This window comes from Enhydra lutris, unplaced genomic scaffold (genome assembly GCF_002288905.1).
Source record: "Enhydra lutris kenyoni isolate GAN:26980312 unplaced genomic scaffold, ASM228890v2 scaffoldscaffold92, whole genome shotgun sequence".
In the NCBI taxonomy this organism is placed as follows: Eukaryota; Metazoa; Chordata; class Mammalia; order Carnivora; family Mustelidae; genus Enhydra; species Enhydra lutris.
The window spans coordinates 233,315-248,179 of NW_019154176.1; the positions used below are offsets into that span (position 1 = coordinate 233,315).

At 40.7% G+C, this 14,865-nt stretch overlaps 1 protein-coding gene across 1 annotated transcript in view; it reads right to left on the reverse strand.

Moving 5' to 3' along the window:
• Positions 1-7,188: 7,188 nt before the first annotated feature.
• LOC111162536 (adhesion G protein-coupled receptor E2) overlaps positions 7,189-14,865 on the reverse strand; it is a 42,225-nt gene continuing 34,548 nt past the window's right edge. The window contains 4 exon segments of the mRNA XM_022527025.1: positions 7,189-7,579; positions 12,134-12,244; positions 12,328-12,496; positions 14,204-14,295. Of these exon segments, the coding sequence (XP_022382733.1) occupies positions 7,571-7,579; positions 12,134-12,244; positions 12,328-12,496; positions 14,204-14,295 (381 nt within the window). The 3' untranslated portion in view covers positions 7,189-7,570.

Consider the following 14,865-nt stretch of genomic DNA (forward strand, 5'->3'; position numbering starts at 1 on the left):
TTTTTTTTAATCACCTGAAGACCAGAACCTCACTTGAAGAATATACTTCCCTTTCCACCCTTGTTGGTGGAAGAACCCAGGCTCCAGCATGCACTCCCCAGCTTGTGTCACCAGTGGGGTTGGCTGGGCAGAGTCACCACTAGTCTTCTGGGCTGCAGCTCCCAATGGTAACAGCAGCAGCATCAAGAGTCCTGGGGCAGAAAAAAAACAGAGAGATGACAAAGAGATGAGATGGAGCTCCAGTTTCAACCCTTGTCCTCATGGCCATTGCATCCTGGAAGGTGGCTCTGATGCTGCAGCCCATGGCTCTCCCAAAGCTCTAGTAATTTATGAAGATTTGAAGACCAGTCCTCTTCCCTCCCTCTCCCCAAACTCCCTGAGTCAGTCACTAACAGATACCAACATGGAGCTTCAGTGCTACAGGTAAGGGGACAGAATATACACAGGTGATGTCAGGGGCATAACTTAGAAATTCCAGCTTCTCCTTATGGAGGGGTAAATATTTTTTGAAGAAATATGTATTTATTTGAGACAGAGAAGAAAGAGCACAAGGTGGGTGAGGGGAAGAGGCAGAGAGAAAAGGAGAAGCAGACTCCTCACTGAGCAAGGACCCTGACTGGGGACTGGATCCCAGGACCCAGGGATCATGACCATACCAAAGGCAGACGCTTAACCAACTGAGCCACACAGGTGACCCAGAGGGGGTAGTCTTGAAGCACAAGGTCTACATATTGGTGTGCTATGCCCATAGCCAAGTCTTTGCTCTCTGGCAATGGCGAAATCTGCCTGGAGGAATTCTTTCCAGGATCACTCCCTCCTGTTGAACCCACATGTTTTGGAGCACACAAGAAGAACATGGGTTTGGGAGTCAGCCAGCCCCAGATCTGAGTCCAAGCTCATGGTGGTATTGGCCAGGCAGGGAGCGTTGGAATCATGAGAGGAGAAGCTAATGACAGGTGAGGGGTGTGAACAATGGCATTGGCAGTTCAAGCCACCATCTCCTGGTTAAGTGGCCTCTCCAGGTGCAACATCCATGGCTTCTGTAGTTCCTTCAAAGTGACATCCTGGCTGTCCAATGGTGCACCAAGCGCACAGCCTTTCCCTTTATCTCACAGTCTGGTCATGAGTGATGGATCACCATACAGGCTTCATGGTATGGAAACCACTGCAGGTGTGAAGGAATCTGTCCTACAGGCAACCATCTGATCACCTGTTAAAGTCTGTCATTCCACTCATGGGAGGCATGATGCTGCTGTGAAGGTGGTTCTTTAAATGAGATTAACAGTGAAATCAATAGATTCTGAGTCAAGCAGATATTCTGGATGGGCCTCATCTAATCAGTTGAAGACCTCAGGAGGAAAAAAGACTGACCTCCTCTAAGAAAGAGAATTCTGCTTCCAGACTGACGTCAGACTTGAGATCAACATCAATGTCCCTGGAAACATCCCTGGGGTTCCAGAATGCCCTACAGATTTTGGACTTCCGAACTTCAACAATCTCCTAAACCAATTTCTTAAACTAACACATTTTTCTTATCTGTCTGTACACACATACATAATAGACACACACACACACACACACACACACACACACACACACACAGAGATACATATATAATCTCTATACATATATGTACATATACCAAACTTGGTTCAGTTTCTCTGGAGAACTAGGTCACATATAGGCCAAAAAATTAGAAAGCCCTGACAAGTCCCCACAGTTGCCCTAGAAATAAGTTCCGCCTACTTTTTCTTTGAGAACTTGATAGAACTGAGTTAATACCATTCTTAAAATCTCTTCCTTCTCTCCCTTGCAGAGACAGTGGGAAAACCAGAAATAGAGCAAAAAATCAGAAATAAAGCAAAGAACAGAGCAATTCTCAAAAGGGATAGAGTTCCCAGGAAGCTTTAGTTGCCCTATCACCATTGTTATAATTCTGCCTACCTGGAAGCAACCATAGATGCCTGTTCCTCATAGTGCAGACACCAGTGAGCCCAGCCATGGAGAATGCCATCTGGTCTTGGTCTGGGTGTACTAAAAGACTTTGTGCTTTAAGTCTGACTTAAAATATACTTCATCGTTGGATGAACTTAGATGAGCTGTGTAGTAACCTGCTGGTCTGGATGTTTCTTTCCCCTGTTTTCCCCATCATGAACATCTCAGAAACTCACACTTCTCTTTTTAAGTATTTCCTTAGCATTACTAGTATTCCTCCTGAAAGCCTCCTTGCTGTTTTTTCTTTCTTTTTTATGTAGGAAGACCTCCAAACATGAAGAACAATTTCAGTGGTGTTTTGGCCCCTGTGAGGTCTGTGGTTCAGAGTGAACAGATCGTTTTTTATCTAATGATTATCTATTCACAGACTTCCTCTTTTAAGATTTTATTTTAAAATAAACATAGATTGACAGGAAGTTTCAAAAACAATTCCTAGAAACCCTTCCCCTGGCTTCCTGCAAAAGATGCATTTCATGTATATACGTATTTTTATGTAACAATAGTCAAATATGTAAACCAAGAAACTGACATCAACACAATGTGCATGTATAGCTCTTTGACATCTTATCACTGTGTAGATTCCTGTAACTGTCACTGCAATAAAATAGATAAAGATCCCATCACCACAAAGTTCTCCCTCATGCAACGCCAACATCCCTAAACCCTGGCAATTCTAGAACCAAGTTGTTTTTACTTTTCAGCAATACTCAACACAGTCTGAGATTCATGTTCATTGATGAGAAAATATTCCTGATATGTTTTAAAAGATAACATACCTCCAAATATTTCATTTATATTTAACATTATATTTAAACATACCTCCAAATATTTCACTAGTCTCTGTGGTAGAATTATGATTTTTCTTTACATTTTTTACATTTTCTTCATTTTCTCCATTTCCATATATATTAATCAGCAAGTGCTACCATAATAATATAGTATTAATGAGTTGGCTTAAACCATGAAAATTGCCTTCTCAAATTGTTCCTGGAGACTGGATTCCCAGGTCAAGGTGCTTGCAGGGTTGGTTTCAGCTGAGAGATCTCACTTGGCTTATAGTTGGCTGCCTGCTACCTGTGTCCTCTTATGACTTTCCTCTGGATGTGGACAGAAGGGTGGAGGGGAGAGAGAGAGAGAAAGAGTAAGTAAGAGAGAGAGAAAGAGAGGAAGGATGGAGGGAAAGAGAGAGAGATCCTCAAGTCCTCTAGTTATAAAGACAGAACTTCTCCCTCTGCATGCCCCAGAAACAATTCCAGCACTGCTCTGTTCACTCTTCCTCTCCTGTATTTCCTTGAAAAATGGCTTCTTTGCTGCTCCCAGGACTGAGGACTCCAGATGCCCACACAATCTTGGACGGGCCCCTCCACCATCCTCAAGCCTCTGTACCTTTACAACATATCATAGGATTGCTAAAGATCTCCCCAGATGGAAATATGAATCTGGATAACAACAGAAAGGGGCACTGAAAGATATGGAGTCAGAAGGACTCCTTGAACCACAGAAAGAACAGCAAATAAAGCTTAAGCCATGGAAGACTATTCCATGCTCTTGGATTGGAAGAATAAACATTGTTAAAATGTCTATACTGCCTAGAGCAATCCATACTTTTAATGCCATTCCAATCAAAATTCCACTGGTATTCTTCAAAGAGCTGGAGCAAATAATCCAAAAATTTGTATGGAACCAGAAGAGACCCCGGATCGCTAAGGAAATGTTAAACAACAAAAATAAAACTGGCGGCATCACATTACCTGATTTCAAGCTTTACTACAAAGCTGTGATCCCCAAGACAGCATGGTACTGGCATAAAAACAGACACATACACCGGTGGAACAGAGTAGAGAGCCCAGATATGGACCCTCAACTCTATGGTCAGTTAATCTTCGACAAAACAGGAAAAAATATACAGTGGACAAAAGACAGTCTCTTCAATAAATGGTGCTGGGAAAACTGGGCAGCTATATGTAGAAGAATGAAACTCGACCATTCTCTTACACCATACACAAAGATAAACTCTAAATGGATAAAAGACCTCAATGTGAGACAGGAATCCATCAGAATCCTAAAGGAGAACATAGGCAGTAACCTCTTCAATATCAGCCACAGCAACTTCTTTCAAGATATGTCTCCAAAGGCAAAGGAAACAAAAGCGAAGATGAACTTCTGGGACTTCATCAAGATCAAAAGCTTCTGCACAGCAAAGGAAACAGTCAAGAAAACAAAGAGGCAACCCACGGAATGGGAGAAGATATTTGCAAATGACAGTACAGACAAAAGATTGATATCCAGGATCTATAAAGAACTCCTCAAACTCAACACACACAAAACAGACAATCATATCAAAAAATGGGCAGAAAATATGAACAGACACTTCTCCAATGAAGACATACAGATGGCTATCAGACACATGAAAAAATGTTCATCATCACTAGCCATCAGGGAGATTCAAATTAAAACCACATTGAGATATCACCTTACACCAGTTAGAATGGCTAAAATTAGCAAGACAGGAAACAACATGTGTTGGAGAGGATGTGGAGAAAGGGGAACTCTCTTGCACTGTTGGTGGGAATGCAAGTTGGTGCGGCCTCTTTGGAGAACAGTGTGGAGATTCCTCAAGAAATTAAAAATAGAACTTCCCTATGACCCTGCAATTGTACTACTGGGTATTTACCCCAAAGATACAGATGGAGTGAAAAGAAGGGCCATCTGTACCCCAATGTTTATAGCAGCAATGGCCACGGTCGCCAAACTGTGGAAAGAACCAAGATGCCCTTCAATGGACGAATGGATAAGGAAGATGTACCACACCTAGTGCTCCATGCAATTCGTGCCCTCTCTAATACCCACCACCTGGTTCCCCGAACCTCCCACCCCCCTACCTCTTCAAACCCTTCAGATTGTTTTTCAGAGTCCATAGTCTCTCATTGTTCACCTCCCCTTCCAATTTCCCTCAACTCCCTTCTCCTCTCCATCTCCCTATGTCCTCTATGTTATTTCTTATGCTCCACAAATAAGCAAAACCATATGGTGATTGACTCTCTCTGCTTGACTTATTTCATTCAGCATAATCTCTTCCAGTCCCGTCCATGTTGCTACAAAAGTTGGGTATTCATCCTTTCTGATGGAGGCATAATATGCCATAGTGTATATGGACCACATCTTCCTTATCCATTCATCCGTTGAAGGGCATCTTGGTTCTTTCCACAGTTTGGCGACCGTGGCCATTGTTGCTATAAACATTGGGGTACAGATGGCCCTTCTTTTCACTGCATCTGTATCTTTGGGGTAAATACCCAGTAGTGCAATTGCAGGGTCATAGGGAAGCTCTATTTTTAATTTCTTAAGGAATCTCCACACTGCTTTCCAAAGTGGCTGCACCAATTTGCATTCCCACCAACAGTGTAAGAGGATGAACAGACATTTCTGCAAAGAAGACATCCAGGTGGCGAACAGACACATGAAAAAATGCTCAATATCAGTTGGCATCAGGGAAATACAAATCAAACCCACAATGAGATACCACCTCACACCAGTAAGAATGGCTAAAATGAACAAGTCAGGAAATGACAGATGTTGGGGAGGATGTGGAGAATGGGGAATGCTCCCACACCATTGGTGGGAATGCAAGCTGATGCAGCCACTCTGGAAAACAGTATGGAGGCTCCTAAAAAAGTTGAAAACAGAGCTACTTTATAACCCAGCAATCACACTATTAGGTATTTATCCTAAAAATACAATTGTAGTGATCTGAAGGGGCAAATGCACCCAAATAGAGCAGCAATGTCCACAATAGCCAAACTATGGGAAGAACCTACATTTCCATCAACAGATGAATGGATAAAGAAGATGTGGTGGATATAGTGATGGAATGCTATGCAGCCATCGAAAGAAATGAAATCTTACCATTTGCAATGACATGCATGGAACTAGGGGGCATTATGCTGAGCTAAATAAGTCAATCAGAGAAAGACAATTATCATGTGATCTCTCTGATATGAGGAATTTGAGAGGCAGAGCAGGGGGTCATGGGGATAGGGAGAGGAAAAAATGAAACAAGATGGGTTCAGGAGGGAGACAAACCATAAGAGACTCTTAATCTCACAAAACAAACCGAGGGCTGCTGGGTGGTGGTGGGGAGAAATACGGTGGCTGGGTTATGGACATTGAGGAGGGTAGTGTTATAGTGAGTGCTGTGAAATATGTAAGCTTGATGACTCACATACCTATGCCCCTGGGGCAAATAATACACTATATGTTAATTTTTTTAATTAATTAATTTTTCTAAAACACAGTCATGATCGTTCATTACATAGAATTTCATGCTACAATGGCAGAGTTAAATTGTTGCTCTAGAGTCTATCAATGGTGGTCAATTTTGTGTGTCAACTTGATAGGGCCACAGGATGCAAGATACGCTGGTTAAAAATGAATTCTGGGTGAATCTGTGAGGGTGTTTCCAGAAGGGATAAGAATTTGAATTGTACTGGGTAAAACAGAAGGCCCTCTCCAATGTGGATGGGTATCATCCATTCCCTTGAGGGCCTGAATAAAATAAAAAAGTGCAAGAAGGTGGAGTTAATTCAGCCTAATGGTTTCACTGAAACATCCATCTTTGATAATCATCATACCTGGTTTTAAGGCCTTCAGACCCAGAATGGAACTACACCATCAGCTTTTGTCCTCCCAGAACTTCATACTACACCAACATCTTTCTGTGTCTCCAGCTTGCAGACAGCAGACTGTGGGAGTTAGCTCCATTATCATGTGAGTCCATACCTCATTGTAAATCACTTCATAAAAGTTGTGTGTGTGTGTGTGTGTGTGTGTGTATGTCCTGTTGGTTCTATTTCTCTGGACAACCCTGACTAATACACTGGCCCACAAAGACTAAAACATACATATCATGATCTGAGTTTTCAAACTATCTGTATCATCATGTAAGGATGAAACTAGATGGTGTCTGTGAAACGGATTATACTTCAATTGTCCAGTAATAGAATTCTGATTTATAGGAATCTTTCCACCTGGGAGTCAACTCTAGCTGCAAAAATCACTTTATTTCCCCCCTGAAATATCCATGAAGGCAAAACCTGAGTCTCTTTTGGTCTCTGCCTTAGACCAAGCGAGAAATCAATATCTTTGAATGAGTGATTAATTAAACACAAAACAAGAAATTTCAAAATCTATACTATGGTATGAAATTTTCCATTCCTATGGATGTTTTTGGTAGGAAAACATGCTGAGATAAGTATTCCAGCACTTAGATGTTCAGTATCTGGAAAAGTCTTTGTAGGAAGGAGAGGTTTCAGAAAAGGATGTAACCCAAAGTGACCAGGAAATTGGGCCACATATGGCCCTTTATATGTTGAAAGTTTTCTGATCACAAAGAAGGACACAGAAAAATTCCAGATTATGCAGATCTTGATCTCAAACATTGTTGACTTCTTTCACATTGTTGACATGGTGAATTTCTTGAAACACAGACAACAAAGCCTTGTTTATCCTCTCAGTGGCTCAGAGAATAACAGTTGCAATTTTCCATGGGATAAGTGGATATAACTCAAGACATTTTTTAATTAACCTAGAAAAAATAATATTTAGAAATGTTATAAAAGACTACACAAAGATAATTCTAAAGATTCCTTTGGGACATCTGGGTGATTCAGTCAGTTACAGGTCTGACCCTTGGTTTCAGCTCAGGTCACAAGGAGGTTTGTACAAATGAGCCCAACGTTGGGCTTCATGCTAATTGCAGAGTCTGCTTGAGATTCTCTCTCCCTCTCCCTCTGCCCCTCCCACTCATGTTCACTCTCTCCCTCTAAATAAATAAATTTTTTAAAGTTTCCTCTGAAAAAATAAATAAGAAATTTAATGAAGCCTTCAATCAAAAAATTTCCTTGCCAAGTGAATATGTCAGAGGAAGATCAAAAGGTCATACTATATCACATTTGGTGAGACCCTGATCTTCCCCAGAAGTTCTGTCTCCCTACAAATCTTAACCCCCAAGTTACAGAAGATAAGAACAATGAAATGTGCTAAAGAAAAAAAATGATCTGTCTCTTTCAAGATGTATGCCCTGATCCCTCTGCTTCAAGGTTTGTGAAATGCTGCTTTATGTGTAGAGAAATGAAAGAGGGTAGGTGGGAAATTAACACAAGATTAGAAATGTTACATGTTGTCATTACCTAAAATGTAAAGGAAAAAAACTAATTCTCCTTTTTTCCCCCCTTATCCTTTCCATTCTCAATATGAGTTATTTGTTCCTGGGTCTATAGAAAGCTTAGTGTGATTTCTGGTGTTTGAGTTAGACAACTTCACATGCTTATCTCTACACAATAAGTTTATAAAAATGATGCTATGTGAAATTACTCAGAACTGAATGTAAGAGGAACTATTGTGTTTTTCTTGAACAAGTCTTCAGGAAGCCAGAGAAGACATGCCAGGATGAGTAAGAGATACTCCTATATCTTTAAACACCAGAGGAACCAAATTTTACAAGACAGGAGAAAATACAACTACACTAAGGAATGGACTTGCTTGGTCATTTGCTCATCGACAGTAGAAACAGCTGATCAGATGACTTGCATTTTAGACACCTTCCTTGGCTATCTGATGCTATTTTTCTCACAGAAATTCTCTTTCTCCACTGTGAAGATCATCTCAGGAGAGAGGGGTTGATATTTACTCAAACACAATAATACCAGGCAGATGTTAGTAGTTCTACAATAGGCAAACCAAAACTATGTATAGTAGACAGAGTAATGATTCTCCCAAAGATGCCCACATTTTCATCTCTGGATCCTGTGAACATGTCACTCTGCATGGAAAAAAAAATGGACTTTGAGATAAAATTAAGTTAAGTATCTTAGATGGGAAGTGAGGCAGTACAATGACTAAGGTCTTTTTAAGGGAAAGAGGGTGGCAAGAGAGTCAAAGTCAGGAAAGGAGATACAACTGACAAAAGCAGGGGAGAGAGAATGAGAGCAAGAGAGATTTAAAGATACTGCAGTGAGCAAGGGGATATGATTTAAGGAAAGCAGGCAGACTATAGGAGCTGGAAAAGGTGAGAAATTAAAAACTCTCCTAGAGTCTCCAGAAAGAACTCAACTCTCCTGACACCTTGATTTTACTCACATAAGACCCATTTAAAACTCCGAACTTCTAGATCTGTAAGATAAATGTTTATGCTTTTTTAAAAAGGTTTACTTATTTATTTTTTATTATGTTTAATCAGCCAGCAAATGGTATATCATTAGTTTTTGATATAGTATTCAACAATTCATTAGTTGCATATAACTCTGAGAAACAGTATGGAGGTTCCTCAAGACATTAAAAATAGAGCTACTGTACAAGCTAACAATTGCAATACTAGGTATTTGCCTCAAAAATACAGATGTAGTGAAAAGAAGGGGCACATGAACCCTAATGTTCATAGCAGCAAAGATAAACTATTTGTTTTAGAAAGAGAGTGCAGTAAGGGGGAAGAGGGAGAGGAGAGAGAAACTCAAGCAGACTCCACTCTGAGCATGCAGGGTGACAGGTATTAAGGAAGGCATGTATTGTGATGAGCACTGGGTGTTATATACAACTAATGAATCATTGAACACTATATCAAAAACTAATGATGTACTATAGAGTGGCTAACTGAACATAATTTTTTTAAAAAGGAGTGACTTTATTTTATTTGTGTTTTTTTTTAAGATTTTATTTATTTATTTGACAGAGAGAGATCACAAGCAGTCAGAGAGGCAGGCAGAAAGAGAGGAGGAAGCAGGTTCTCTGCTGAGCAGAGAGCCCGATGCGGGGCTCGATCCCAGGACCCTGAGATCATGACCTGAGCCGAAGGCAGCGGCTCAACCCGCCGAGCCACCCAGGCGCCCCTTATTTGTGTTTTGAAAAGGTCCCTCTGAATTGTGTGTAAAGTATGCATGAGAAGCTGACAAGAGTAGAAAGGGGTGGTCGTTTAGGATACAGCAGTTGCTCAGCCAAATAAAGATGGCAGCCTTCTAACGAGGGGTTAGGAAGACTGAGTCAGCAGGACAGACTGAAGACACATAGAGAAGATAAAAATGGCAAGGAATGGATAATGAATAGGCTGTGGTAGGAAATAAAATCATTGTTGAGAGTAACTTTTGTGATCTGATTAGTGTCACAGGATGATGGAGTACCATCAAGAGAGAGAAAGACGTCATGAGAAATAATTAAATTGTGTTAGAGATTGCAAGTCTTCTACTGGGAGGCTCAGGTGTCTTCAAGACATAAGAAATAAGAACCTGGAAATACTCTAGATCTCAGAGATCAGAGCTAGAGAAATATACATGGCTGTCATTTGTGTTTAGTGGTAACTAATCTAAAAAATAGATGCTATTGTCTAGGAGGAAAGAATTTAATGATGACTGAAGTTGTTCTGGAGCTGATCCATTCAATGGAACTATAAAGGAAACAAAGAGAGCAAAGTTAGAGAGAATGGAAGAATGACGTGGAAGGGTGTGTGAGTAGAACCTACACGGCATAAGGATGAAGTGTTTTGTGAGAAAGGATGTCAGACGTTGCTGAGAAAACTTTTAGGGACATGGAGATCACTGTAGATCTAAGAGATGTTTGTTTGGGTGGCATAATGGGGGAAGAAACCATATTTGCAAGGTTTAGGGGAAGAGGGAGTAAGTTTTAGGCAAGGAAATGGAGACAGAAAAATCAATTCTTGGCTGGTAGCTAAAGGGGAGGCAAGTAGTATATGTTTTTAAGATAGAAGAAAACTAAACATGTTTCCACGACTATGGGAGGAATACTATTGAGATGGTGCCAGAGGGAAGGGGAGAGACAGGAGGAAAATATGTGAACAATAACTTAAAGATACGTGATAAGGTATGAAGGATGGGATCCAAAGAGCAGGTGGAAGCACTCTTCCTAGAGGAACATAAAAACCTGCAGTAATGATCTAGGAATGTGGACAGGATGCATGCTGATATTTGGTTGGTATGGCCAATGGCATACAGTTCACAAAGTGTCATCATAAAGACTCTGATTTTCTCTGTGAAACAGGTGAGGAGAACATTTGTTGAGAAAGGGGGAGAACACAGAAGATTCAGTGGCAGAACCACTGAATCTAATGGAGTTTGGGTGAACAAAGTCATGCAGGAGGACTTTCTGGCAGCAGAGTAGGCTCCTTTAGATGGGAAGGGAGACTCAGGGGAGTCTTTAACAGAAAATGGAAGAGGTGAGAAACCACAGGTAGAGAACTCGGTTCAATTTGAGCCAGTAAGTGTGGTTCCATCCCCACAAATTTTCCCATGTCATTACTGCTTTTTCTTCCTGGTTTCCCAGTGGCTGGAGGATACTGGAAATATCAGGCATTCTTATAACAAAGTCCAAAATGCTGGCCAACACTTCTGTTTAATTTCTAAATATGTACATCAACCACCCCCATGATTGCCTTTCTGAGACTTGCTCTCAGTGACTATGAGAGATAGATGGGTATACCAGAAAAGGATAGGATACTGTGGCCTGAGTTGAATGTGCATTGCCACTTCAGATCACTGATTCTTATTTACTTAGTAGCCATGCCTGCCAAATAGCAGGTGTTTCGTGAGAGTGTTGATGTGTAAGAGGTAAGATGAACACAGTTCCCTAAGGAGGAAAATATATTTTTTTAATATTTTATTTATTTATTTGACAGAGAGATCACAAGTAGGCAGAGAGGCAGGCAGAGAGAGGAGGAGGAAGCAGGCTCCCTGGCGAGCAGAGCCCAAAGTGGGGCTTGATCCCAGGACCCTGGGATCATGATCTGAGCCGAAGGCAGAGGCTTTAACACACTGAGCCACCCAGGCACCCGCAAAATATATTCTTAAACAAACCTTTAAAAAAAGGCCATTGCTAATAATTAAAGATAATTGAGAAGACACAAATGATGGGATCCAAAGATCAAGTGAAAGCACTGTCTTCATAGAGCAGTCCAAAAGTTAATAATTAACAGCTAAATTACTAACATTAAATTAATAGATAAAGAGTAAAAAGCAAACCAAGTGTGAGCCACCCTAGGGCATCATCTTCTACACACTAAAGTTGTTCAGTGTGACAAGCATATACTCAAGCAGATCACTTAGTGAAGTGCTCTAGGAGCAATGCTTGACCTTACCATGCTGCGTCTGGAAGAATCAGACATGGCCTTGCTGGACAGTGTGTATTTCTCAGACTCAGTTCTTCTATTCCTGATCCCTTTGAACCATTTCTTGTATTGTTCCCGGACCTGCAGAGGCAAAGCACGCTTGGGTCAGCTCCCTGAGGAGAGTAAGGATGGGAGGAATCTTGGGTGGGAATGCGCAATGGTACCTGCTGGCTGAGGAGGCAATACACCAAGAAGATGAAGAAGCCCTGCAGGCTGTTGATGATGGTGAAGAGGTAAGCCATGACATGGGCAGCTGGACCCACCTGCAGAATGCCCAGGCACCATGTGCAGCCCAAGATGATGAGTTGAGCTGTGGTTTTAAATGTCAGCATTCTGGGTAGGATGAAAAAGGAAGTCAAGATGCACCCAGGGCAATAAAATGACAACCACTCTCATCTTTACCCATGGATTCTCCTTTCTTCCCCTGCTGGTGCTCAGTTCTCAGACTAACTGGTGATCAGCTTTGATCTTTACAATCTGTAATCCACTAGAGAAAAAATGCCACAAGGCACCAGGGTGGAGTTTTGATTTGGAATGAGGAGGATAGAGATACTTCATAATGTAAGTTTCAAAACTTTTATAATGCTCCATGGAGATCCTGAATTTCATTCATTCAACGTTATTGAGGAGTTATTTTTCATCAGGCTCTGTGCTGGGACCTGGGCACTAAAAAATAACAGAGGCAACTGGGTGTTATAGGCGACTAGTGAATCACTGAACACATCAAAAACAAATGGTGTACTATACAGTCACTAACTGAACATAATAAAAAATTTAAAATTACAAAAATTATCAAAAACAATATTTCTATTTTATGTAAGTTTTTTTATAAACCATCCTTGTTTTTAATTTAAATTCAATTAGACTTGACAATTTTTGCCATTCTAACTGGTGTAAGGTGGTATCTCAAAGTGCTTTTAATTTGAATTTCCCTGATGGCTAATGATGGGTATTAAGGAGGGCATGGATTACATGGAGTACTTGATGTTATACACAAATGATGAATCGTGGAAATATCAAAAACTAATGTTGAATGAAGCACTGGGTGTGGTGTATAAACAATGAATTCTGGAACACTGGAAAGAAATTAAAAGAATAAATAAAAATTTTTTAAAAAGAATAAATAAAAATTTCTTTTAAAAACAATGAATCTGGGAACACTGGAAAAATAAAATAATAAAAAAGGCAAAAAAAACTATAATTAAAAATAAAAAAACTATAGTTCATCAACTATATGGTGATTAACATAATTATAAATAAATAAATAAATAAGCCAAGGAAGATTTCTATTTTCATTTTGAAAGGATAATAATAAGAATATGGAAGAAAAAGCAAAAATTTCCACAAAGGTTGCTGGAGCAAAGGACTGCCGAAGCCTCTCAGAAGATTTGGCATTGACTATTTGATTTTCCCCATAGAGAGGAATGGAAGAGGGATCAGAAGGAGCCCCAACCAAGAGTAGGGTGTGGAAGTCTAGGCTGGGTTGTGAAAGCAGTCACAGGTTTTTCTAAGTGCTTCATTGGAACATAAATGTTCCCTGCACATTTGCCATAAGAATTTTGCTGGCAAAAGTCCAAAGAATGTTTATTAACCAATGCCAATTCTTCCTGTTGCTGAGGGAATTAAAAATTGGGGTTAAAAATAGAACAGGGGTATTGGGTGCCTCAGTCCATTAAGAGTCCATCCCTTGATTTCAGCTCAGGTCATAATCTCAGGGTTGTGGGATCGAGCCCCATGTCAGGCTCCACATTGAGCATACAACCTGCTAAAAAATCTCCCTCTCCCTCTCCCTCAGCCCTCCCCTCCCCCACACTCTCATGCTCTCTCTCCGGAAAAAAAAAAAGAATAGAACATTTTGGCCAGGTTTTCAGCAGCACACCACTGAATCTGAGCCAGCTGCCATAAAAGGACAACTGCATCTCTCTACTCTAGGTCCCTTCAGCAGACCCCGCAAAGAAGTGTCAGGGGCTGCTGAGGCACACAGCTTTGTCCTTAGGACCACACATGTTTGTGGGGTTGTCACTCTCTTCTCGATCTTACCTTGTGTACTGGAGGGTGGATACATCACTGTTGAGGGATGACAATTTGCTTTTCAAAATCCAGAGGGTCATCAGAAAGAAAACTAAATTGACCTTCAGAAAACCACAGAAGCTTTATTGAATAAAATTTCAGTCTGTGACCTGTATCTTAGCCTGTGCAACATCAATTCCACATTTAAGTCATTTCCATATCAAGCAACAGTGTTAGAGGTTGTAGTTTTAGGAGCAGTCTTAGAAAACCAAACAATGCTGTGACAATCAGGTACCTGCCTGCTCCTGTCACCCCTCTTAAAATTCTGCTTTTCTTTTTTTTTTTTTACATTTTTTTTAAATTAGGAGTTTTTTTATTTTTTTATTTCTTTTCAGCGTGACAGTATTCATTGTTTTGGCACCACACCCAGTGCTCCATGCAATCCATGCCCTCTCTAATACCCACCACCTGGTTCCCCCACCCCCCCCCCCCCCCCCACTTCAAACCCTTCAGATTGTTTTTCAGAGTCCATAGTCTCTCATGGTTCACCTCCCCCAACTCCCTTCTCCTAACTCCCTGTGTCCTCCATGCTATTTGTTATGTTCCACAAATAAGTGAAACCATATGATAATTGACTCTCTCTGCTTGACTTATTTCACTCAGCATAATCTCTTCCAGTCCTGTTCTGCTTT